The 26241-nt window shown below is 59.3% G+C and overlaps 2 protein-coding genes across 5 annotated transcripts; both read right to left on the bottom strand.

Annotated features, from left to right (window-relative positions):
* Window positions 1–985: 985 nt before the first annotated feature.
* TPD52L2 (TPD52 like 2) lies at window positions 986–25065 on the bottom strand. 4 transcript variants are annotated; one of them, XM_060033253.1, is made up of 9 exons: window positions 24863–25065; window positions 15255–15400; window positions 13282–13430; window positions 12368–12427; window positions 7969–8070; window positions 4960–4986; window positions 4143–4184; window positions 3076–3124; window positions 2327–2549 (listed from the first exon to the last, which is right to left on the bottom strand). In XM_060033253.1, exons 2-9 carry the CDS (start codon window positions 15354–15356, stop codon window positions 2454–2456), a joined length of 627 nt encoding a protein of 208 aa, XP_059889236.1. In that variant the 5' UTR covers window positions 15357–15400; window positions 24863–25065; the 3' UTR covers window positions 2327–2453. The 4 variants fall into 4 exon arrangements, with proteins under 4 accessions (XP_059889238.1, XP_059889236.1, XP_059889235.1 ...); XM_060033252.1 differs by lacking the exon at window positions 24863–25065 and adding an exon at window positions 17791–17961; XM_060033254.1 differs by lacking the exons at window positions 4143–4184; window positions 4960–4986; window positions 24863–25065 and adding an exon at window positions 17791–17959.
* Window positions 19949–22602, bottom strand: ABHD16B (abhydrolase domain containing 16B). Its single transcript, XM_060033250.1, is given in 4 exon segments — window positions 19949–20307; window positions 20310–20423; window positions 20426–21212; window positions 21214–22602. Coding segments are annotated over 4 exon segments (1410 nt in total). The 5' UTR covers window positions 21364–22602.
* Window positions 25066–26241: the final 1176 nt, after the last annotated feature.

Raw genomic sequence — 26241 nt, forward strand, 5'->3', positions numbered from 1 at the left:
CATGTGAAGCACCAGGGCAGTGCAGAGCGAGGCTCTCCCCAGAACAGTTTTGGGGGTGGTGCGGCTAGCACTCCAGGGCACAGCGTTAAGAAGGAAAAGCAGAGTGCGGGAAGTTGTAAGCCATCTTTTCAGTAAGAACGGGAAGGGAATGAGAATACACATTCGTAGTTGCTCGGTTTTGCATGAAGAAAGCACTGGGAGGGTGAAGAGTCATCGTACAGGGCAGGTGGGGGGTGTACAGGGAACAGGCGCATTTGAGCGGGCCTCACACCCAGTATTGACTTTTGAATCCTGTACACAGAGGACCTTAAGACACTTAGCAGAGAAGTCCTCTCCACAGCACCCCTGCACTCCACCCCCAGGTCCCTGCTCCCCACTCTGCACCACCTGAGCTCACCCCCCCCCCGCCTCATTCCTCCAGGACTTGTCTACCCGTGGTCGGCACCTTCACGTGGTGCCCCAGCAGAGTGGGGCCACGAGGACGGGAAGATGGCCGCACACTGTTGGCCCAAGGAACGGGACCCTCTTCTTCCCAAGGTCCGCCCCCCTCTCAGCGAGCCCCTCCACCCACCCACCCAGCCGAAGACACGGGTGCCCTTCCTGCACCACAGCTGTTACAGCTGCAGCCGGACGACCTCAGGAGTTCAAGCAGCTCTCACGCCAGGCCCGAGCGCTTCAGTGGGGTGGATCCTGGCTGGCCGGACACCCTCTTGCTGCAGTGCCCACCTGCATGGCTCCGGCAGCGCAGCCCAGACTCGACTGTAACCTGGCCGGCTCCTCCCCACGGTCCATACCCCTTCCCCAGAGACCCCACAGCTTTGTCACCAACACACCCTCTCATGGCACTGAAGATCTAGAATTTGTATTTGAGACCATCTATTTCCTGCCTGCCTCTCCCTAGGGTGCAGGGATCCTGCCTGTCGGTTACTTTGCCACTCTTTCGCCACCTTCCTGAATGAAGTAAGATACACCACACAAGCTTAAGTGGGTTTTCCCCCAAAGGAATGCTTTATTGACAAATCACCCGTTATCTACTTTAAGGAAAAGATAAATCAGTTATTACACCTGCATCCTGCCTTCCCATCACACCCCATCTGAGAGATTCCAACCCTGGGGAAGGAGCACAGAGCAGCGTTCCTCCCAAGGCACGAGTGTGGACGGCAGCCACCCCCCACCCCCCAGTGTGTCTGAAGTGACCAGCAGACACTCAGGTACCAGACAGCACATCACAGTCGACCAGAGTAGACACTGAGCTGACGGCTCCTTCCCTTCAAGAGTGCACAGATGCCGGCGAGGTCTCTGCCCGCTAAGAGCCTGTAAGGCACAGAGCGCCCCTCCAGGTGCGCCAGACGTGGGGCCCTGGGTGAGAGGCTGCTGGGCTGTGGCAGCATCGGAGCAGAAAGAGACCTCTGTAGCTCCTGAGAAAAGGCAACAGCAGAGTCCCAGCTGACCCGACGCCCTGGCCCTGACCTACCTGCAGGGTCTGCCTGTTGCTTGCTGGCCCTGGCGTGTGCCACACACCCAGGTTGGAGCCGCTGATCGGTGACGTGCCAGCCAGGCCCAGCCTGTACAGGGGCAGCGCCAGCCCTCTGTGAAGGTGCTGGTCTTTCTTTCTCCCACCCCCACCAGCCAGTGGGAGCTGCCCCGGTCACTGAGAGGAGCGAGAAGCCAGTTTTCTATACGGGGATGGAACGCACTCGTGAAATAAAACACACCACTGGCACAGAGGTGCTGCCCCTCGGCTGGATGCAGGATTTTACACAGCGCTCAAAATCCACTAAGGAACCCTCGTTTATACATATAAAAACATTATAAACAAATAAAACATAAGGCAATATAAGGCGTGCACTTCAGCTTGAGTCCAAAGGAATAACATTCTCTAACTGGGAGGCTAAAGCTGCTTTGCGTAGTTTTACTTTCTGAAAAACCCACTGCTTTTAAAAAATAAAAAATTTGCTTTTCTTAAAGCTAGATCATTAGTGTAATGGTTAGGCATCTGCTGCTACTCAGCCTTCTGGAAGCTCTCAGAAAATGGGGAGTTTTCCTGTTTGGCATTTTGAAATAAAACTGCAGATCAGGCAGGGCTTTCTGGATGGCTCTTCCTTCTGCGACTTAGGGAAGGAGTTTTTATACTTATCGCTCTCCCCCCCCCACCCCGCTTTCAACATGCTGATCTACTAACAAGACTCCCAACAGGAGCTTGGCTTTGGCTCCCACCCTGGGACCCACCACCCTGCCCGCTTCCTGCTCCAAGGCAGGACGGCGCAGTGATTTGCTGATCTGCCGACAGAAGGGGAGGCATCTGTGTACAAGACATGTTCTCTGACCCATGCGAGCGCGGCAGCCACGTCTCCACGGGGATGGCGTGATTGTTCTCAACACCCGCCGCTCGAAGTTGCAGTTGTGGCGATGACGGTGTGCTTGTTCCGTGGCTGGGCAAAGCCGCTACGGGCTTAGAAGGGCGTGTGATCGGGCAGGGGTCTGTCTCCACTCCCGGTCGGGGAGGGAAGGTTGTCACTGCCATTCTCTCTGCCACTGACAACCTTAGACTACAGATGGGAAAAGACCAAGAAAGAAGAACATGAGACAGAGCACGCACACCTAGCAGATCCTAGGCCCGTGCTGGGAATTCAAGGTGTCCGATTCCTACGTGAGTTTATGTCACATGGACGCCGCTCAGCAATACAGAAAACAAATCACCAACACGGGAAACAGACTGGATATCTCTCTAGGAAACTACACAGTGGAAAGAGCCAATCCCCAAGAGACGACACGCTGCGTGGCTGCATTTACATGACGTTCTTGACACAACAGAAACGGAGAGCAGGCTAGGGGCTGCCAGGGCTGTAGAGCGGGGGTGGGCAGGCCGCAGTCTCTGTGGGGATGGTGGAACTGTGCTCTGTTGTGACTGTAACAGCCACGCGTCCTGGTTGTGACACTGCAGGATGTTACCACCGGCGGAAACCGCACAAGGTACAAGAGCTCTCCGTATCATTTCCCATAACTGCACGTGAACCTACAATGACTAGTGACGTGTCCCACCCCGGCAGAACTGGGCGGTCCAGATCCAGTTACCTTTATGGTCCCAACTCGGTCCTCAAATGACTTGAAGGTGGCAGAATTCCTTTAAAGAGAGAGAAAGATGTCAGTATAAGGAGCACACTGCTTTGTCACCCTCCTAAACCTGAAGGAACTCGGGGTTAGGGTCATCTTCTGGAGAGATCCCTGAGAGATCCCGAGGTCTCACTGCAAAAACATGACGAGCCAAAAAAAGGGGAGGGGGCACACATGTTCAGAGGCTTCCCCAGGACAGAACCGAGGTCAGCCACACCCCCCAACTGCAGGACAGAAGATCTGCATGCCACCAGCTGGTGAGCCCCAGACTTCATCTGGGCAAACTGCGGACCCCTTGACTGGGCAGCCGGGGGATGCCGGGCACGTTTCTACTGCGCCCTAAATGCACATCTTGGGGTTATGGAAAGCCCCACGTGTTCTTCACACAGATCTCTCACAGAAATCGAGCAAGAGGAAAACCAAGGAGCATTCGGAGAGCAGAGAGTGACGAGGAGGCAGAGGACAAAGCAGGCCAGGCCTGGTCCCACCCAGCCCCCGTCCCCCTCCCTGGCTCCGCAGCTCCCTGAGCCCAGGCCTCTGGAGGCAGCCTGTCAGTGACCCCTGGCACGCTCGGGGGACAGCAGCTGCAGCAGATTCTCCTGGACGGGGACACGAGCTCTGCGGGGACCCAGGCTGCACCACAGAGCAGGAGCGAGCACAGGTGGGGACTTCGAGGAGGAACAGGTCCTGGCTCTGGCTGTTCTCAGGACATAGAGAGCCACCATAAAAATCCTGGAGACACCTGAGACCTCTTGGCGTGCGCAAGCCTCTCTGTCCCTTCCGGCCCGGCCCTGAGGGCAGCCCTGGAAAGTTCCAGGTGGAGCCCAGTTTGGGGCCTCACCCCCACCAGCTCTTCAGCCTCGAAGAGTATCTCCCAACCCTGAGCCAAGAGGACGCTGAGGGGGAAAGTGGTCCTTGGTTCAGGGGTTTGGGGAGTGAGACGGACCAGCTGAAGCCACCCCCTCCCACCGGCCTCCCAGTGGGGTCCCAGCGGGCTCAGGGAGCCGTGGGGTGCGGGGGCACGTTACCTCATGGCCGGCATACTTATGGAGTGGCGGATGGAGTGGCTGCTGCTTGGAAGCATGGTAGGAGCAGAGAAGGAGAGTTAAGGCAAGGACAGGACCGGCCTCCCCGTGCAGGAAGCTGAGGCCCCGTCCACCCCGCACCACTGAAGCAGAGAAGCCGCAAGGCTGCCCTCAGGGGGAGAACCAGACCCGGGTGCCCCTCGCCTGGCCCCAGAAGCGTGACACTGCCAGAAGAGGGTGCTGGGACAAGGAAACTAAGATGCCCTTGGCCTGGGGTGCTAAAGACACTTCTGGTGCCAAGAACCGCCAGGTGTCCCCACGTGACTTAACAGCCAGCTCCAGAGAGACCGGCAGAGCAAGTAGGAATATTTAAAGTCACAGGCTGCTCTGGACTTGGGTTCCAGACCTCCAAGGCGGAGGAGCGGCTCGATCAGCACGAGGTAAAGGACACTCGGGAGGCTGTCTGACCCGGTCCCAAGCACCCCGCGGCAGAAAGAGCGCTCGGTTACGGGGAGGAGACCAGCTCCACTTTGAGGGGCAGGACTGCTTCTGGGGGAGGAGGACATGGGGACACGACGGCTTGAGGGCCGGCAGGGCCCCTTCCTTCCAGGAATAGAGTCAGGGGTGGGCCGATAGCTACTCGGTGAGGCCGGGTCAGAACGGGCGGCAACAGGACCCAGCCGGCTGCACAATCAGGGGAGGAGCCCTGAACCCGTCACGCCACTGGTGACCACCTTGCTGTGCTGGTCCCACCCCCATCTTCATCCGCACAGCCTCCCCTGGGGCCAGCCGTGCCCAGCGTGTCCAGCGTCAGTCTTACCTAAAGGAGTGTGAGAAGGGCCGAGCCCTGAGAGCGGCGGCAGGAGGAGAGAAGAGATGCAGTGTTAGGAGGGGCGCCTGGTCCTGCCCCGGCCCCTCTGCTCGAGCTCCGGAAGAGCACAGGGACGCCGGCGACCACGCTGCCAGAGGAGGGCACGTGCCCCCTCCCCAGCCTCTGCCCCGCCCTCCTGGATGCGGTCACATACGAGGGACCCTCGCATCTGACTACGCCACAGACTGGAGAGAAGGAGCCCAAAAAAACAAGCAAAGCGAGGGCGTGAGGTGCTCTTCGGCCCCCGGGGTCGGTGCCTCCCCCAGGACCCCATCAGCCTGCACTCCAGCTGGGCCGGGGCGCCCCCTGCACCGCGACAGGGCCTGCGACACCCCCAGGGCTGAGAACTTCATGCTCTGGCTCCATCACCACAGATGACAGAAGCTGACCAACAAATCTGAGCGTGTCCAAGGGCAGCTGCCCGGGGGGGCGGGGGGTTGGGGAGGGGGACAAGGCCACCCCAACGTGGAGATCATTTCAGAAGTGACAGTCACATGGCCTGACGTACCCACACCGCTCTGGTGGGCGGCAGGACCTGCTCTGCTCGGCAGGAGAACGAGCCCAATGGTGAGAGGAGGCATGTGTCCCATCAAAGGTCACCCAGCTGGACGGAGGCCTGACCCTGCTTTAAGTGGGTTTTTGGCCCCAATCCAGGTCCCCCCCGCCGGGGATGCAGAAGGCCTCTCGACCCGGGCTACTCCTGGACGGGCCCTTCGAGACACCAGTGTGGGGCTGCTGTCCTGAAGGACTGAGCAGCACCTGACCCTGAACGTGCAAGGGAGACCTCCCTGATTCTCCTTCTTGAGAAGCTCCAAACCACGGAGGTAAATGGGCCTTGGCCTCAGAAACCACCTGAGACCACGTGGTGAGGCGATGGGGACACACCGAGGACCCTGAGACCCAGAGATCACAGTACCACTGGAATCATGAGAGCAAAACCAGCAGCAGGCACTCGAGGCCCCAGAATGAGACCCCAGCCAACAGGCACCGTGACCACGCGCCGGTTCCTCTGCCGGTCTGACTCACGCACGGCGGGCACAGGACCTGCAGCGACACGGCCACTCCGGGTTCTGAGCAGACAGCGGGGGCAGACGGAGCATGGGCCGCGTCGCTGCTCCCCCAGATCGAAGCCGTTTGCGTGAGGAACTGCCCAGCAGGCTCGCCCGCAGCCGCTTCCACACGCGCCCGGGGCTCCGCCCTCTCGCCTGCTTTCCAGCCAGAGTGCTCCGAACACGCTCGAAAGTGAGCGAGAATACTGAACGTGAGCGCATGACACGAAAAATGAAAGAGAATCTTCCCAGAAGAGGACGAAGCAGACCTCTGTCACCTGCTTCAGATGCCCTGTCATCAGACCAGCCTCTGCAGGAAAGCACAGACCCGAGCAGACGCTCCCCTCGCTCTGTGACGGGCCCTGGGAGTGAGGCCTGGCCGCCAGGGGCGTGTGATCAGCCTGTCGCCAGGCTTACCCCAGCCTGGCTCAGGTGGTCACAGTAGGCATCCCATCGAGCGTCAAGGGAGACTCGATCCAGGAACACACCCAGAGTCAAGCATGAGCCGAGCAGCGCGAAGCCTCGGGGAGCAACTGCCACAGGCCCTCCTGCTGCCAGCGCAGAGCCACCGCCTGGGGTGGGGGGTCCCTCTTGTGCCCGAATCACAGCCATGGTGGGCAAGGCCTGCACCCGAGCGTGGCCCGCAGGGTCCCCCATTGTAGAGGGTGCACCCCTGAGGCACAGACTGCCTATTACTGACGGTTCAGCTTCTCCGAAGGTTTGAAGTTTTTCAAAATAAGAGGCTGGGGGGGTCAAGGAGAGGAGAGCGGTAACAAACACTGATAAAACGTGAGCACGGCTCCAGGCACCAGCTGTCCTCTGCTCAGCCGGGTGGGGCCTGGGGCTTGTGAGCGCCTGTGGCCATTTGGCCAGGGCAGGGCTCCTATCTTGAGGCCCACGAGGCAGCCACAGGCTGTGAGGCAGGGAAATGCTTACCCTAAGCAGGCAAGAAGGAGCCCACTCAAGGGTGAGAGGTGAGGGGTCAGGGCCAGGGGGACTCCCAATGCCACGCTCAGCAGGCCAGACCCACAGCAACTCCATAGGATTCTTGGCTATGAGGAGACAGGGCAGGGCCGGCAGTGGAACCCGGGTGGCCAAGTCCAGGGTGCTGGCGATGGGGATGACCCGCACTGCCCGCTGTCTCTTTCCAGTTAGTCCCAACAACCCCGAGGGAGGCCCTTGTGAGGGCACAGCAAGGAAGGAGCTCAGCCAGGAGCCACACCCTGGCCTCCGGCTCCAAGGAGGCCCTGCGGGGGCAGCAGCGAAGCCCAGAGCAGGAAACTCAGGGTGAAGCCTGGCTTGGGAGCGGCGTGGCCATCAGGCTGGGGGTGGCCACTGTTGTGTGTGGTCCACCTAGTGCCCGGGCCCCCCACTCTCCCTGGCCCCAGAGGCACTCGGGTGGCCAGCAGGGTCTCAACCACTTCTGGGACAGAACGCTCAGTCGGGGGCCCTAGCGTGCAGCCGCACGCTCTCTGAGGGCAGGCCTGGCAAACACCCCGGGAAACACCACGCTTGCCCTCGACTTGTCCAGGCTGGCGGGCCACCCAGGCTGACGCTGCCCCCAGGCCGAATCGTTTTCTCTCCGTGGAACTTCAACAAGAAGCATCGCCTCCACCAACCCTAAGTACCAAAGTTACCCACAGGCACCAGTGACCCCCCCCCAACCCCGCACCCCAAGAAACATACAAATAAATGGCAGAGGTAGCCGGTAAACAAGAGTTTGTGAACCAACTGGTCAGGGGCTGGTGTGGCCACACCTGTGGGTGGTGAGGGGCCCCTGAGGCATGTGCATCTGAGCCTGGAGGCTCAGGCAGGCTTCCTGCAGACCCCCTAGTGGATCTAAACCCCCTAAAACCCCACCTGCCTGTCCCAGCTCTCAGGGTGGAGATGTCAGGCCAGGGAGTCTCACCTCATGTCCCCAAGCTTCCGGCTGATGGCAGAGCCCATGGTGGACAGGGCTGCTGAGGTCTTCTGTCCTGCCTGAGAGAGGGTTTCCTGGGTCTTCTTGTAGCTGGAAGGAGAAACACCAGTTAAACCAACCAAACAGAAGGCGTAGCCATGCCTCCCCACACCAAGGACAAGGCACCCAGAGAAAAGAGGGGGCGGTCAGGGCGGTGAGAAAGCCTGGCCACCAGGAAGAGGACACGTGTCCTGTCTCAGGGCCCCCAGGGGACTGCATGAGGGACAGATGCAGCACTGCCAGGTCACGACCCCCCACCCTGTAATAACACCGTTTTCTGCTCTTCCTGTAATGCAGGCTCCCCTCCGTGGAAACTTACTTGCCCCACCCCTACAGCAAAGAGGCCCACAGAGCCCAGGGCCTGCGGCCAAGCAGACCAGCCCCTCAGGCCCTCCTGGGGCTTCTCTGTTCTCTTCTCGTCTAAGACAGTCCTCTGAGGACAGCACAGCTCGACCACACCCACAGGGGATGCAGCCGGCAGTGCGGCCTGTGTCGGGCCAGCCTTCAGACCCCGAGCAGCCCCTCCAGCCCTCCACCCTCCTGTTCTGCATCTACCATGTCCTTTGAGAACTGGTTCAAGGGGGTGGTCTTGGCGGAGACGGCCTGTTCCACACCCTCCTGCCCCATTCACCCACAACAAGATGGCTCGTGACCTCAACGGCAGTGGCACAGGCACGGGCAGGGTGCCTGGGCCACAGGGACGGCAAGGGCACCCTCAGGCCCAGGCTGAGAGCCAACACCCACAGCTGCCAGCACCCCACCCAGCCCCCCGTCCAGCCCCCACCAGAAACAGAAGACACAGCAGCCTGAACCCAGGAGCTCCTTTCTAGCCAAACTGGCAACCCCACAACAATGGCTCGAGATGGTAGGGCTCCGGAGACGCCAGCCGGCTCCGGCCCTCCTGGCACCCCCAGGTCACAGGGGGCTGGCTCGGACAGCACCAGCAGTGGGGCTTCCCGGCCCCTTTCCCATCCACCCCACATCGTCGCCCTCGGGAGGCCCCACGTGAGCGCCTGCTACCCGCCTCCCTCAGGCCAGCCTCCTACCTGGCGCCCTGCACTCCCCGTCCTGTGGGGACGGCCTGGCCCCAAGCACCCTGGAGGGGCCTCCCTCCCCTCAGCTGCAGCCACTCACAGCACAGCAGGGCCCGGGCCTCAAAACACGTCGCTTCCCAGCAAGAGTTTGGAAATATCTTGAAATCGCTAAGACATTTGAGTTTATCTCAGTTTCCAGAAGGTCAGTGATTCTGGAACACACTGTTAATAACAAGGAAAAAATAATTTCTAAAATCCTTGCTGAAAAATCTGCTTCTGCGTTTTCTGGATTCAAAAACTAGTAAGAGGCCTCATTCTGAACCCAGGCCTTAGAAAACCCTGACAACGAGAAATTCCTCCCCCAGTGATAGTCTGACACGATCACAGAACTTAAGTGAACAGGAACTCAAAGTCCAATCACCTGCCCAGTGACCCAGGTATCTGGACAGCTGGGGCCTGGACAGGATCCCCCGGGCCGAGCGACAAGGTCCATTCTAGGCCACAGCTGATTCGTACCAAAACCCAAAGTCCACACCCTCCTTTGAGAGGGTTTCCATGCAGACTGTGGTCACAATTCTCCCAGGCGTCTTCTGACTTGAAGACGCCTTCACCCGGAGCTGCCACCTACACCATGGCCTGTCTCAGCGTCTCTCAAGACGGTGGCAACAGAAGTGGAGCATCCTGAGGGTGACCTAGCAGGGGGCCCAGGCACTGAATCACCAGCAGGAGAGGCGCGTGCTGTGGGCCACTCTGCAGGGAAGCACCCCTCTGGGACAGATGTGGTGCAGAGGCCAGGGCAGAGCCAGCGTCTGTGTCCTGGTAACTCAGCCCCACCCGTGCCTGAGAGCACCAGGCAGTGCGGCCCTGGCCGCTGCCCCTTTGGGAATTCCTTTCACCTTTTAGGAAGACAAAGGCCTCCTCCCAGGACCAGTGGGCGTGGCTGTCAGTCAGAGGGAGGCATCTGCTGGATGCTCCTCCTCCAGGATCCTCCCTTGGGGGGCCGTCTCCACCTGCCACTCGGTGGGGCCCGTGATCCCAGACTGCCTGGCCGGAGACTACAGCTCCCGGACCACAGTGAAAGCACAATCTTATTGTTGGTCTGCAAGGCTGGGAAGATACCATCCAGCCCCACCAGGCACCCCTTGACCACAGAGGAGCTACCTGAGAACAAAGCCACTGTGGGGAGAGTGGAAGGGGGAGGGACACAGGTTGGGAGCGCTGGTTGGAGCCCCGGGCAGAGGGCCTGGAGCGGGGGCTTCTCGCCAGGCAAAGCCTCCCCGTCCCTCCTAGGCTGACACTATCTGTAGCTGTGCTTTCTGTCACCTGCGACCAAAGAACTCAACATGCCAACGAGTGACTGTGCAATTTACTGGTGTCCACACAAAGCACGATTTTAGCTATGATCCACCTAAAAAAGGATCCCATTAGGTGATCACTTCACGACCAACAGAGCACGGCTGCTGAATCAACAGCTGGCCGAGGGAAGAGACCCCCTCCCAAACGGCATCAACCCACTCACGACAGGACCGCTGCACCAGAGCTAAGTGCTCGGGCTGCACACGCCCGCCTCCTCCCCCTGGGCGGCGCTCTCCGAAAGGGATCCACCAGCACACGGATCGCGAATCGCGAAAGACAGGGTGGCTCCGAGGCTCTGGACGCGGAACCCCAGCAGCGGTCTCCGGCAGCCACCGCTAGGGAGGCACCAGTCAGACGACCCCGAGAGTGCAGAGCAGCTGTGTCGCGTCGTCACCGTCCTGGGCTATCACTGCAGAGACGCCTCCAGCCCTGACAACTCTACCACCAGACTTGGGGCTAAGACCTCGTGGCCGCTGCCTGATGAAGCGCATGAAAAGGGCCATCCCACCAGCCACACCTGCAGGCCCAGAGCCACAGGGTCCGTTCAGAGGAGTCAGAACCGTGATCGTCAGAAACAGTATCCCAGCAGCTTCCCGTCAACTGGCTTTACAGAACAGCACTAAGATCTCCCAAGGCTATTTTCAGCTCTGGTCTGCACCGTGAGCCTGCCTGCAGCAACGGGCTGCCCTACCAAGCCACGCAAACAGCACGAAACCCCAACCACCAGACCCACTCGGTGCCCGGCTCCCCTCGTGACCCCAGGCTGCAAAGGCTCCACGCACACAGCTGGCCCACCTGGGCTTCCGGGCACCTCCAAGACAAGCTGGGTCACAACCATTTCCTCTCAGCCCAACACAGAAGGGCTTTCTGCCCATGCCTTCTGGCAAGCACGACAGCACTTCCTTCTAAGCAAGACCTCCCAGAAGGTGACTATTTTAAAATACTGCAGGGGCTTCCCTGGTGGCGCAGTGGTTAAGAATCCGCCTGCCAGTGCAGGGGACACGGGTTTGATCCCTGGTCCAGGAAGATCCCACATGCCGCGGAGCAACTAAGCCCGCGCACCACAACTACCGAGCCTGCGCTCTAGAGCCCGCGAGCCACAACTACTGAAGCCTGCGCACCTAGAGCCCATGCTCCACAACAAGAGAAGCCACTGCAATGAGAAGCCCGTGCGCCACAATGAAGAGTAGACCCCACTCGCCGCAACTACAGAAAGCCTGCGCACAGCAACGGAAGACCCAACGCAGCCCAAACCTAAATAAATAAATAAAATCTAAAAAATAATAATAAAATGAAATACTGCACCACCCAGTTCAAAGGCTATACCCAGAACAGAGCACGAATGAAGCGCTACCATCTTGTTTAAGAATCTCAAATAAGACGTCGGGAGTCCTTCTGGACCAGAGGTCTGTCAGACACACAGAGCTACCCGTGAGGGTTCTGCGCTCTACCTATTTTCCGTGTGGCTGAGAGCTTGGAGTTGCTCAGGCCAAAGGAGCTCCTTCGAGATCTGACCCGCACGGCCCACGCTGCGCCCCCAGCTCAAGAGCCACCCCTAAGTGCAAGAGACCCTGAGAGCACCACAGCTGGAGCCAGGTCTGCAGGGGAAGGAGGGGGAAAAGCGCCATCAGCATCAGTCCAGATGGCGCTCAAGGTGCATCACCAGCCAGACGTGGCCCAAGCTCAGCTCCGGCCTCTGATCTGAGGGACACACATCAGGCAGGGGGAAGTTTTCAGTGTGGTCTGGTGGCGGAGTGAACTTCCTTCAGCGTCTGCACCCTCTTCCAGAAGCATTTAAAGGACAGTTTCTTTTGTGTTTGAGAGGAGAAAAATTATATTAAAAATAAAATAGCCAAGAAACACCACAGCTAGGCCTGAGCCAAGTGTGCACAGCCTCCCTGTCCCTCAAAGGTGTCAGGAGGGGAGAGGATGGAGGTGCCGGCAGCAGAGGCACTCACAGGTCCGACTGGGTCACTTTCTCGTTCCACTCTCCAAGTTTCTCAGAAGTTTTCACGTAGCTAAAAACAGAAAGTCTGTGGTAAATGATTTAGAAAAACCACTTCAACTCAGGTTTCAAACTGGCAAGTGACATTCCAGGGAAAACAGAGAAGGAGCACTTGGTAGGAAGACTGAACGTTCAGCCTGCTTCTGCTCAGCACCGGCTCTGCAGGCCCAGGTGAGGCATCTGCAGGCCCAGCCACTCTCCTCATGCCGAAGGAGGGCCTGCTCACTCGACGGAAGCTGTGTCTTGGGGAACAGCTGGGAGGAGCAAGGAGGGCACAGCCCATGGCCCCAACACAGCCACCCTTTGGGGTTCAAGGCCTACAGTTTCCTAGGACAGAGAACTGGGCCTTTCCTAGGGCAGATTCATGAAAATTGACTTGGTCTTCCTGTGGGAACCTGGCTTCTCAGACAGTGGGAGACATCTCCCATCCCCCCACCTTGGAGGATGCGTTTCAGAGGAGCCACACAGCCGCACTACCCAAATTCAGAGAGCTGCGGCACAGAGGGTGTGGGTCAGAGGTCCTGACCACGTCATGCCCATGAGAAGGACTCACGTCGGCAGGCGCTGACCTGTGGGGACCATGGAAAACCAGCCTCATTAAGCACCTAATTCGTGTTCTCTCCAATGGAGACCCTGAAACATATTCTTCTTGTCCATTTCCGCTCGGACAACTAGCTAGCACGTCTGCCGCCTTTTAAAAACACGTGTAGACTCTACACTCTTTGAATAAATACAAATTCAGTTGCTGGCAAGGATTCAGGGCCCCCAGCTGGCTGCTTCCAAGCGGCACCCTTGCTGAGCCTGCTCCCAGGAGGCCCCTCAGCCCCAGGACTCAACGCCCATCAAGCAGGTGGAGCAGACACTCACGCGTGAGACACCTGCACATCATGCCAACCCCTGGACAGGTTCTGCTTCAGGCCCTCCAAGGTAGAAAGGCCCAGCCTCCTCTTCAGCTCTCCGCAGTGCCTCTCCTTGGCTGCCAGCACCTGGCGCAGAGTGACAACCTCCTCCTCCACCTGCAAAAGCACGGTTGCCAGGATTCAGCCACCACTATGGCAGGAAGTGACCACCATCCTCACACACGTCGCAGTGAAGGCCTTCTCAGAGTCACCTAAGAATTTGCCATTTACAGAAACACAGCTCGTCTTAGGAACAGTCTACAGCAGGCATCGGTTCTGTTTGTATGTGGCGCCAGCACCTCGGCTTCTTCTGGAGAACCGTCCCGCCCCCCTAAGCCGAGTGTTCTGGCGGGGCTACTGACCACAGTGCCCACCCGTGGATGACAAGCAAGGCCTGGCGGAGCTCTTCCCTGGGACTAGGAACGGGTGTTAGAAGACAGCAGCCCCTTTCTGTCCAGGCTCCGGGTCTGGGTGTGAGCAACAGAAGGTGGGCGGGTTGGCAGCCAGGCCCCATCTGCACCATGGGGGAATTCCACACGTCGGGGGAAGGAAGCAGAGCTGACAGACGGATGGGTGGCCAGAGACCCACGTGACAGAGAAACAACCCTTATGACAACATTTGTGTTCCCAAGGTCAGCTGCCGGCCTCGGCAAAAGCCACTTACAGAAGCCCAAAGAAAATTCTCTTTTCTGCTTAAAGTAATTTGAGTTGGGCAACAGAAAAAATCTTGACAATAACGACCAGAACCTTCTCATGTCTTAAAACAAAGAGTGAACTACAGAGAGGAGCATCCTTTAGAGCCTTCCTACTTTAGATTCTCAATACTTCCTGCTCCTTCCTGCTCCTATGTGAACAGCTACTCTAAAAAAAAAAGTCCCTTTCTTAAAAAAATGACTGTTTGGGTTAAGGCACTAACAACAGCCTAAAGCCCCATATAGCACTAGATTCTGCTTTAGAAAATACTGAAAAAGAAACGACTCAAAACTACAGGATCATCTAAGGCCAGACTGTTACCCGTCACCCCAGCAGTGACACTCGGTGACTCGAACTTTCCATGTATGGTGCTTTGGGCACACGGGCTTAAGGGCACGTGGACACGCGAGCTGAAATTTTTAAGAAACACAAGAGCTTCTTCATTTTGCAATTCACCGCTGAAAAAAACCTTGTGGTTTTATTCTCTAAACCAACATGTCCTGAAATAAAAGGCAAAACGTAAGTCTCCTGGGACTTCCTGCTGCTTCTCCTTTAACCTCCGTTCAATTCAGAAAGGGCGGCTTCCTCTACGGTCTAAAACCTGGTCCTGGGGCTGGGTTTGTCCGCATGACCAGCTCTGCTCAGACCCAGGCCTGGACCCAGGATGTATCAGGACGGGCTTGTTTCCGAAGACGGAGCAGAGAACTGCAACAAGCGTGCTCCAGCCTCTGCCTGACTGACGCCAACAAGTTCATTTCCCCAGATTCTGGAATCTCAAGTGAGTCACTATTAGACTCTGTATCACACCGTAAAAAGAAACACTCTTGGCAGTTAGTCTGAATAAAAATTATACGCAGACACTTTTGTTCTTAACTCCTATTTCCTCTTAAAGAGCTCTCACTTTAAAAAGATCACACGAAACGCTTTTTACAGAAGTATTTTAAAACGAAAAATGAAGATCCAGGGACTGATATATCCATGGGGGTCTTGAAAATGTCGTGTTGATTCCAAAAGAGACACTCCCAGCAGATGGTGTGCTCCAGCAGCTGCCCCATGCGGACATTCTCCTCATGGAGCCCCTACAAGGTGCCAGACACACGCCAGCCAAGGGCTGCAGAGGGCAGTTTCTGTGGGGCTCCAGGGACAATCTCCCAGGGCAACTTCTCCAGAGCACAGCAGCACTCTGGCCCCTCATCAGGCTGGGAGGGCCTCACGGTCACCCCCGGATGGACAGCCATGGCACAGCACCTTTGCAAGCTCAGCCCTGAGCTCCTCCGCCTCGGCATCTGTCAGACCCTCCACAGCAGGAGCCTGGGCGGCCACCGCTGTGTCGACAGGGACATCCGTCATGGAGTCGGAGAGCAGACCTTTGTTAGGAGAATTCAGGTTGATATCTGCCAGAGACAAAATGCAGTCAGAGAGCATCAAATAAGAAGTCACAGAGGAAGAGAGGACAGAGGTCTCCACCGAGGGAGAAAGCAAGGGTGCAAGGGCAGGTTTAGGAGAAAGGGGCGGGGGACCCGTGGAGACAATGCCTCTTCTCTGAAAGGTTCTGCAAAGATGGTTTTGGCCACCAGACTGGGAGCAGCCACATCTCAGGCCACCCAAGTTGCTTCTTCAGGTTCTAGAAATGCTGGCACAAGGCAGCCACTCCCTAAATCTGGTTCCTCCTGTAAGAATACTATCTTCACAGACAGGAAACCTTTGTTAAAAACAAAGCCGCTGGATCTAACAGCTCTTCCATTTTTTAGCGTGAAGGAACTTAATACAGCTGTAAACACTACCAGCACCACTTTCCAATCAGCTGCTCGGCCAGGGCGCAGGCTAAGATTACACACAAGGAACACAGTCATCCAGCCCCTGTGGGGAGTCAGCAAAACAAAATCCGTTCAGTTCATCCTCGACCCTCACCCCACAGCAAGAAGGCTGCGGCGGTGTGCAGAGGGCACTGCCTCCTCACACCTCTGCTACACCCAGACCAGGATCGAACCCCTGCGTCACGTTTGTTCTCCACGTTAAACGCACTTTCCTGTATGCACTAGAAGGTTACAAGAAAAACATGGCTACGTCAGTTCTTTCCAATTCCAAATGCAAGGCCGTTGTTGTTTAGTACATTATACAATCAGCATTCAAAACATCTTCCCTTTTGATCCGCACGTTCTGTGAAGAGACGGGCTCTGTATGGTGTTTGGCACATTTAAAAGTAAATTAAAGGGAATTCCCTGATGGTCAGTGGTTAGGACTCTGCGCCTTCACTGCCGAGTGCCCACGTTCAATCCCTGGTCAGGGAACTAAGATCCCACAAGCCAAGCGCAGCATGGCCAAAAAAAAAAAAGAAAGAAAAGTAAATTAAAGGCGCAGAACAGTAAAAGTGTCTTTAACTGCAGGTATGTTTGTCTACTCTAGAAACCCTAGAATCTGCTAAAAATAGGCGAAATGCCCTTAAAACCAAAGACACTCTGTTTAGCTGGCCGTGTCATTCCCTTCACATGTCCCACAGCTGGAGCCATGCACTTCTGTGGTGCTCTAGAAATGTTCACTAAATGAAGCTTTTCTTTTTAATCAACAGATTTCAACATTTAACTGAGATCAACCTACGTGGCTTTACTTCATCGTTCGTACCTGCTGTGTTGACCCTACTCAAATTCAGTAAGTGCCTCGAGATCCCTACAACTTTTCTATTCTTAAAAAACAAATAAAGGCCCTCAGCCACTGTCTGCTTATAAAACTGTGTGCTCACCCAACATGCTGTGCGCTGCCCAGTCTCTGGGTGAGACCAAGCTCGGTACCCCCTGCAGGCAGACGCTATTCACACCCTGACTCAGAGGTGACCAAGGTCCTTACCAAAGGACCTACAGAGAGAATTAGCACGGGCTGCTGCAGTAGGCAACACTAGGGGGCCAGAGCCCCTCACCTGGGTGAATCTCAGCTCAGCCTGTATAATCATCTGCAAAATGGGGTTTTTTTGGACCATTATAAAAAGGTTATTGCGAAAATGGAAAAAGATTTGAGAAACAGGCTTGGAATGGTGTCTGGCACATAGAAGGTGCTCAGTAAATGTTTTCTGTCGTTCTCGTGACCGGAACCCCACGCTTGTGACGAATTCTAATGTTTAATTAATACGCTGACACAGATCAAACGATAGAAAAGCACCCTGAAATCATCCAGTGTAGTTACATCAACGTAGGATTAGCACTCCCTCTAGAGCCCCAGGATGGAAGACAGACTCGTACCACCTCCTCAAAATCTTAAGCTTCTGGGCCCGCTCCACAGCCCCCAGCGGCCACCTCCAACTAGTCTGGGATGTCAGTTCCGGAAACAGGCCTGGTATGCTGGGTGTGCCCCTGACTCACTGCACCCTTCCCCCTCCAGACAACTCTGCAGTAGGCTGGGCTCCGAGCTGCGTTGCCACCCAAGGGGCGCTGCGCCCAACGCGAGGACGCCGTCGCCTCCCTTCCCCTCCCCGGGCGCCGCGCACGGCACCTCGGCCCGCATCCAGGGCCGGATGGGGTGTCCCCGAGGGCCCTGCGCAGGGACTGAGGGCGGCCCGCCGGGCAAGAGTCGGGCGGGGGCAGAGTGGGAGCTACCCGGAGTGACGAAACCCAACGCTCTGGGGCGAGGGGAGGGCGCTGGGGAACCAGTGCACAGAGCGATCCCAGCGGGGGCGGAACACCCGCCAGGAGCTTCGAGGCCGCGCGCGTGGGAGAGGAAGAGGTGCCGCGGGACGGGCGGGCGCAGGCGGAGTGGCCCAAAGGCCGCCACGCGGCGCCGGGCCCGCGGGTACCTTGGCCGGCGGAGTCCATGTTTAGGCGGCGGCCGGGCCGCAGCTGGCGTCGAAGCCGGGGTCGCGGGCGCAGTGGGAACCGAGCGGGCCGCACCAGGTGTCGCTCGCCGCTTACGCACCAGCCAGCTGAATCGCCTCAAGCGCCGCGGCATTACGTGATCAACAGCGAGACGACCCACTTCCGCTTTGACGCGCGCTCCGCCCCCCCGTCCCGCCCCCACGAGCGGTGCCCAATGAGGGAGGTGTTTTGGCCTAGTCCCGGTTCATCAGCTTAATATGATTGGTCGAGGCTGCGGACGAAGCCGGAAAGGGAGGCCGGTCCACCAGCGAGAAGCACAGGTAGAACGGTCTTGAGGTGCACGGAGTAAGGTGGGAACTGGGAGGACCGTGCAACGTGGCGCTACGGGATCCCGGAGGTGGGCCTCTTGGAGGTCTCCAAGGTGTTTGCCCCTGCCTGCGAGCGCCACGGCTCACGTACTTCGGCGGGTCAGACTCAGGCCGCTTGCGATCCCTCCGAGGCCTGACCCACTGACCTTGGGGCTCTTTTTTTTTTGCGTCTGTCCTTTTTGTAGGGATTTTAAAGTTGTATGGGGGTTGCGCAGAAAAAGGCGCGACCACGAGTTGCTCTCTTCTGGCTGGAGGCGCCCTTCGACCCCGTGTTCTCTCACTTCCTTTTCACAGCAATCCGGTGAGACAGATGGGGCCCTCCCCACTTTACAGATGAGAAAACTGAGGCCAGAGTTACTTGCCCATCACTCAGCTAGTTGCTTCCTGCAGACTCCGGAGAAGGGTTTGCCAAACTTGTCAAAGGAGAGGTGTGTAGCCATTAGGCAACCCGGTCCCGCTAAAGCAAGTCCCACGACTACCCTTCCTTGGCTACTAATTGCCTCTGCAAGCAATCCGTTAGTGCAGGGGCCCGGGCTGCACAGCAGAAGGTGAGCGGCGGGCAAGTGAGCGAAGCTTCATCTGCTCCCCACCGCTCGCATTACCGCCTGAACCTTTCCCTCCCCCTGTCCGTGGAAAAGTTGTCTTCCACGGAACCAGCCCCTGGTGCCAAAAAGGTTGGGGACCGCTGCTTTAGTGGTATTCAAACCCTTGAGGATCTGACCCTTCTGGACAGCATTCCCCCTAACAGCCAAGCCACCCTGCAGGTACTAATCCCTAGGAAGGAAACCCATTCCTTCACCTGGCTAACTCCTCTTACTGTCTCAGCTCAAAGCTCACCTTCTCCCCATAGGTCTTCCTGGTACTTTAGGTCACCTTAAGTACCTGCTTCTGCTTGCACTGGCCCAGGTGCATCCAGGCCAGGTCCTGCTCTGGTGCTGTCAATTATATGCCTGCCCCACTTGCCTTCTTTCAGCTTTTCCAGAGCTTCTAGCTGGAACCACCCTGGCCAGCCCCTGTCCCCAGGGGTTGAGGACAGCCAGTAGGCCCTGCTTCATACAATTAAGGGCAGGTGGTAAGGATGCGACTGCATTACAGATGGTGGTGGGCAGAGGGCTTGTCTCTCATTGTGTATGGCATCCCTGAGCCAGGAACAAAGCGATGAGTGATCAGTGCAGGTGTGTCTGTAGTCCCACCTGGACTGCCTGCCACTTACTCTGAGTCTGTGGTTCCACGGTGAACCCCATCCTGTAGAAGCCAGGAATGGGGCTGGGGGAACCCTATGAAGCAGCAGCATCGCACTCCTGGGGAGGTCCAGCTGCTAAGACTTTTACAGCCCTTCCAAAGCCAGTGTTCTTTCATAGTTAGAGGCGACTTGCACAGACGCTTCAACACTCATCTTTCCCAGAGTCATCCTGTAACCCAGGCCAGGTGAAGGACGCCTCCTGTTGTCCCACAGCCCATGTTCACACCATCCTTTCTAGGTGATCAAGGCACCCATCACACAGTGTTGCCATAAACTGGGTCAGGTTAATCTTTGCATTCCCCTTAGGAGCTGGGAGCAGACTGGGACCGTCCACAAATGTTGGAGGGAGGAAGAGAAAGGAGGCAAGGGGATGCCCCAGTGAGGGAGAGTGCCAGGCCTGCCAGGTCCCTATGCACTGCCCCACCCTCCCCCAGACACAAGGTGGGGATCCCAGGCGGGGATCCCAGGCAGGGCCAGCTTTACTGGTTTGGGGTGGGGGGTGGGAGAAGGGACACGCAGAAGCACAGTCTACAGCCTCCAGGGCAACTAGAAGTCCTCAGGTTCCAGCGGACTGCAGTGGGTCGCCTCCACGTTCTTGAGGTGCTGGCGAGCCAGGAACCGCGCGAGCTGCCAGCGCCGCCGCCGGCTCAGGCCCTGGCCCACTAGCCAGGGGAAAGCGAGCCCGTGCGGGCCCCAGGCCTCCTCGTCCTCCTGCCGATCCTCGCAGCGCGCGCGGTAGGAGCGCAGCAGGGCTAGGCACCAGTCGTCGTCCACGCGGTAGCGCGCGTAGAAGGTGGCCTCCTGCGCCAGGCTGCCGGCACGCAGCCATAGGGTCACGACAGTAAGGCCCTCGCGCGCCATCACGGCGGGGTAGCGGTGCGGCAGCAGCGCAGGAGCAGCTCGTTGCTGCGGTGGCCCTCCACGTCGCCCGACGGCAGGGGGCGCAGGGGGCCCGAGGTGCTGACCACGTCGTCCGGCGTGCGCCGGAGCAGCAGCACCGGCCGGGGTAGTGGCATAACTGCTCGGCCACGTTGAGGTTGAAGTGCTCGCGCACCGTGCGCACCACCAGCCCCTTCCAGCTGTGGGGCATGACCTTCAGCGCCAGCGGCACGAGGTCGTCGAAGGTGGCATCGAGCACCAGTGCGCCCAGCTCCGGGTACGTCATGGTGGCCCACGAGGCCGTGAAGCCGCAGATGGACCAGCCGTAGACCACCACGTGCGCGGGCGGGAAGTGCAGGCGGTACAGCGCGTACTTGACCACCACGTCCATGGCGTTGGCGTCGTGCTGAGGGAACGGCGCGCCCGTGCTGCCCCCGAAGCCCGGGTGGTTCCAGCCCAACACCGAATAGCCGGCCTCCAGCGGCGCCGACAGACAGCCCATCTCGTAGAAGTCGGCGTTGCCCTCGCAGCAGATGGCGAGGCGCAGGCCGCGGCCATGGCTACCCAGGCGCTGGCGGCGGTCCATGAACATGGTGTTGATCTCGTTGCCGTCACAGGCCACCAGCTTGGCGCACCGGCCGTGGTAGCGGTCCACCAGGCGCTCCTGGCCCTGCCGCAGGAGCGGCAGCAGCGCGCGTGTCATCAGGAACATGGAACCAGGGTACACGAACCAGCGGCCCACTGAGTGGGCCAGCACGTAGCTGGCGAGCTGGCCGGGCAGCTCACTGATCTGCTGCAGGAGGCACTGCGCCTGGCTGCGCGCCCCGCGGGACGGCCGCCCCTGCACGTCTTCGCCCAGCGCCGCGCCCTGCAGCAGCCACATGCCCGCCGCGGCTGCCGGGCACGTCAGTCCCCCGGTGACCGCTGTGGCCCCCGGCGGCGGCGGCGTGCACGTCATCCCTGCGGAGGTCCACAGGCCAGCCGCGGAAGTTGTAGGTGTAGTTTGCTGTCAGGTAGATCTTGAACAAGTGCACCAGTGCCTTCACGAAGCAGACGACACACATGGGCGCCGAGGTGCTGGGCCCCGACAGACAGCCCTAAGGCCCAGTCGCCGGGCCGGGTCGCGCTTGCAGTGGGAAATCTAGGTCCGGCTTGGAGTGCGGTGTCAGGGCCACGCGCGCGCGTGGGCGCGCGTGGCCATCTCAGGACGTGCCTCCTCAGGGCTTGGCCCTCGTGGCCTTTATGACCTGGGCCCACGGGGGCCCAGGGGAGGCGTCCTCTGCCCGGCGTGGGCCGGCTTTGTGAGTCACCATTGCCCGGGAGAGGCGGCACTCTGTGGTGGGCGCACCAAGGGTTCCCGGGCGTGGTGGACCGCGCCCTCCCCCAACACCCCCGCCCGGGCCACAGCCTCAGGACCCTGGCGCGGCCACACCCTCGCCAGGCCCTCTTTGGCCCGCATCCTCCCGGGGCCTCATTAGCCTCTCACCTACCCCCAAGGCCACCTCCACCCGGGCCTGAGCAGCGTCTGGTCCCCTCCTCCTTGAACTGTAGGTGGACACCCAGGCCAGAAATCAACAGTGCTGACCTCTTCCTGGGTCTCACCGGGAAAAATACAGGGCTGCCCATGGCCCTGAACCCCCGCCACCTCCAGAGGCGCCTGCCCTGGTGGGAGAGGGAGCAGAGACAGGACGAAGCAGCCCTGGGGATCAGGCTGTGTGAGAGTCTGCAAAGGCTACGTGGGACCCCCAGCGGGCCGGCCAGGGGGAGCAGCGAGGCTGGCTGTGGGGCTCTTTGCTCACTTGCCTGTGCCCCTGCCCTCCACACCTTCCTTCCCAGGAAAGGGGGTGAGCGCAGGCTGGAAACCTCCCCCCTGCCCGCCCCTGCCCCCCGCACCCCCCCCAGAGCCGTTCTGGATCCTCTTTCACTGACGCCTGCAGAGGCAATGACCTTCTCCAGGTGGGTCGTGCCTGGCCAATGTTCCTCATTTTCAGCCCCTGGTCGAGCTCTCCTCTCCCTGAAACCACCCCACAAGATGTCCCTTCTCCTTTTCTGGAGGGCTCTCGTGGGTTCTCCTTTCTCTCCTGCACCAAAGTGGGCCTGCCCACCTGAGGGCAGAGAGCAGGGCAGAGTCCATGGGGGGAGGCAGAGAAGAGCCAGGTTCCGGGGGGCTCCTTCAACAGTTGCCTTGACCTGAAAGGGAGTTTGGCAAACCCACCTGGGCCCTCGGAACCCAAGAGGCCTGCCTTGGAGACCCCAGCCCTCTGGGGAGGGGGCGCCAGGCCCCAACAAGTCCTCTCTGCTCTACTGCCCTGTGCAGCTGAGCTGGGGGCATTGCTGGCCCAGTCAACTGCCACCAGGCTTGGGACACAGAACTGAGGACGGACGGCTGCTGTCCTCTGGGGCTGGCGGGCAGGAGGGGTCAATGGGCAGAGTGAGTGAGTTGAGAGGTTTGAGTATCCATCCCCCCAACCCCTGTTTCCAGGTAAAATACAGAACACCCAGTTAAATTTGAATTTCAAATAAACAACCAATACTTTTTTTGAGTATAAGTATGTCCTAAATATTGCATGAGACATACTCATATTAAAGTATCATTTATCTGAAATTCAACTCTAATTGGATATCCTGCTTTTTGGTTTGTTATTTTTTGCTAAATCTGGCAACTCTACCCCCAGCGCCCCTCCCCCAGGCGCTGAGGTTCTGATCTTCCTGATTATCCAGCTCCTATCCCAGACTGGGTCGCTTCACTCATCAGTTAGGTCCTGAGGCTCAAGGGGGTGGCCCAGAGTCCACAGGCCCACCTGGGTGAGGGCTCCGCCCCTGTTCCTTCTGCCCTGAGAGCACTTCACTTCTTTACTAGGTCCTGGGTGGCAGCAGGGGCAGTGGGGGGACCACCCCAGGAGGGAGCCCGCAGGGTGCCCTGCCTGGGGTCAAGGGATGGGCAGAGCTGCCCATGGGGATTGGTGGTCCTGGTGCACCTGAGAAGTCTGCCCCGGCCCCGAGGTTAGGGGGGGCGTGTGGGCGTTTACTCTCCTAGGGACCTCTTTCATAGACTCATATCCTGGGGTGGGTGGGGGGGTGCGTGCAGACCCAGAGGCTCCAGGCTCACTTCGCGAGCCCTCAGGAGCGACCCCGACAGCAGAGCAGAGGCCTCGTTCTGTGCTCAGCCCGAAGCCAGGCGGACGTAGCGGCCACGGTGGGGCGGCCCACAGGATCGTCTGCACGGTATGGTGGACACACCACATTTTGTGCTGATTCCCCGGGGAGAGGTGGGGCATGGAGAAGCAGCGTCCTCCTGAGGGTAGTCTCCCATCTTGGTTGGAAATAGAGGCTTCCCTTTGGCCGGGCCCACCTGCCCTTGGCTCCCCCGGCAGAGCAGGAAGCTTGGAGGAGGGGGAACAGCCAGAGACCGGATTCTGGGGGGCAGAGGTCAACGGGCTGGGGCTGCTGGCCCCCCGGAGCCCTTACCCTGTGTCTGGCTTGGCCCCTGACCCCACCCGCCCTGCCCCCAGCCCACAGGAGCCCAAATGCCCCAGAACCACCAGCTCTGTTGAGACAGGAAAGCACATGACAGGAAGGGAGTCCTCCTCCTGCCGTCCCCTCTCCAGAAGAGCCCCCAGACTGGACCAGTTGCAGCAGCAGTGACCTCTTGTGCCCCCCCCCCCCGCCGGCCCCGGTCTGCTCAGGGAAGGTGGGGCTGTGTCCCCAGTTTTCGGTGCTCAGATGGAAGAGGCCACCCCCCAGTGTCCACCGGGAAGACATCTGAGCGTGCGTCCCCCCTCCCCCACCCCCTCCTGCAGGGCTTGGCTGGGGTCTCTGACCTCTGGCCTCCACCCCACAGGGCTCCCACCCTCCCCCACTGAGCAGGACTCCCTCCTGGCCGGTTGGGCTCAGCTTCCCCAGAGGCCCCGATGTAGGCTGCCAGCCTCCGAGGAGGAAAGGAGGGAGAGAGGGAAAACCAGTCCCAGAGGCTGGAGGGGCGGCGGCAGGATCAGAGCCCCTGGCAGAGGGTGTCCAGGCTCTGGGGGCAGCACCGGCCCTGGGAAAGCTGGAGCCGCCCCACGGGAGGGGGAGCTGAGTCTGCACAAACGCCTCTGCTCAGGAAATGGGGTGCAGGGAAGGTAGGGGGTGGCTCGGAGCCCGAGGACAGGAGGGGACGTTTCCTGGCGGATGCGGGGTCAGAGAAGGGGCGGAAATGGCCAAGACAGCTGCTGAACATCTGGAATCACAGAGAGTTACCGGCGCCCTCAAGGATGGCGGGGTTTGTGGGGAGCTGTGCACACCCCCGCCCTCTCCTCCTGCCTTCCTGCGGGTCAGTCTCAGCCTCCCCTCCCACTGTCCCCCCCATCAGAGTAAAGCCTGAGTTGGGGTCAAGAGCCCTCCAGGCCAGTCGGACGGGGGCCTCCTTCCCCGGGGGCTCGACCCCCTGGCTGGTGCACGGTGTGTGCAGGCCACAGCCCCGCTCCTAGGGTGGTCCCCGGGGCCCCATGCACGACTGGAAGCATCAGTGCACACTCGGAGCCCCGTGTCGCTGCCGGCAGAGCCCCTCGGGGCGGACCTTACCCTTTGCACTCCTGCAGCCCCCACTCCGGGCTTGATGGAGGCGATGGCTGCGTTACGTGACGCAGCGCCCCACAGGCTCCCTGCCACGAGTCAGGCAGAGTGTACGAAAGGTGACCGCGCTCTCCAAGCCCCTCTCTGGTACCCAAAAGTCTTAACCTTTCTCTACTTGCCCACAGACATGCCCACCTACAGGCCTGTGAGCATCGCCGCATGCCCGCAGCTGGCCAGGGGCCCCTCCTCCCCAAGTGCAGACGCTAACGCCCCAGCGTCCCCTCTGCTGGCGGATGCCCAGGCTTCCAGATCTTCCCCTTCGGCGTGGCTGCCAAGAACACCCTTGTCTGAGGACCCTGCCCCTTGGTGATTTCCCCTCCACACCCGAGTCCTAAGAGTGTGCCAGGGTGTGGCCAGATTGCTTTTCCAAAAGTCTGTGCCGGCCTGTGAGTCATGTGGGGAGCTGTCTCTGCAGCAAGGCCAGGGAGTGTGGTGGTTTAGTATTTGCTGGTCTACGTGTGTATAAGTTTAATGAATGTTGACGGATCCTGACCCGCTGACCAGGCACCAGGAGCCATTCCATCAGTCAGGCAATCCAGTCCTGCTTTTTGCCCGCTGCCCCTCGGAGGTCCCTCACCTGTGGGACCCCTGGGCTGGCCAGCTTCTCTCAGATGGAAACTGTGGCCTGGACCTCCGCCAGCCCTGGCTCTGGAGAGGGGAGACTGAGCGGGGCGGGGATGATGGAATGATGGCAAGGATGGGGTACCCTCGGCCTGGGAGTCAGGTCTTGGGGTTTGGGGGTGCTACGTGTTTTCAGCAGGAGACCCTGAAGACCAGTGATGATGGCGGGAAAGGGGATCACCACAGAGGGCCTGAGATGGCTCCTCGCCCACTTGCCCCAGCGACCCCCCTTCCCCCCACCCCCGAGCTGGAGCCCTGGTTCCTGCCCACAGAGCCTCTCCTGGGGACGCTGACTCCACTGGTGGGGGTCTCCAGGGGGCACAGATGTTGCCTTTCCCTCCTGGCTCCTCCAAGCCCCAGAACCATCAACATTTGTCTCCTGGTGTTGAGGCGGAAGGTGGGAGGTGTCTCCAAAGGGGCAACCCACTCAGTGGTTCTTGGAGAACTCTGGGGGCGACCCCGGAGTCTCCCACACCCCGGAGTCTCCCACACCGGTGCCCTGTCACCCTCCTCCTGACACTCCACTCCTCTTTGGAGGCGGGGCCGTTACTGGGACGCTCCCACTCTACCCCCAGCAGCATCCTGCGTCCAGGCAGCCACCCCAAGAGTGAAGAAGCAGGTGGGGGGCGTGGGTAGGGGTCTCAGGAGTGAGCCCTCGGCTCTCCTCTGGAGAGTGGGAGACAGCCCAGGTGAGGACTGGGTGGGGA

The sequence above is a fragment of the Delphinus delphis genome, chromosome 15 (assembly GCF_949987515.2).
Source record: "Delphinus delphis chromosome 15, mDelDel1.2, whole genome shotgun sequence".
Classification (NCBI taxonomy): Eukaryota; Metazoa; Chordata; class Mammalia; order Artiodactyla; family Delphinidae; genus Delphinus; species Delphinus delphis.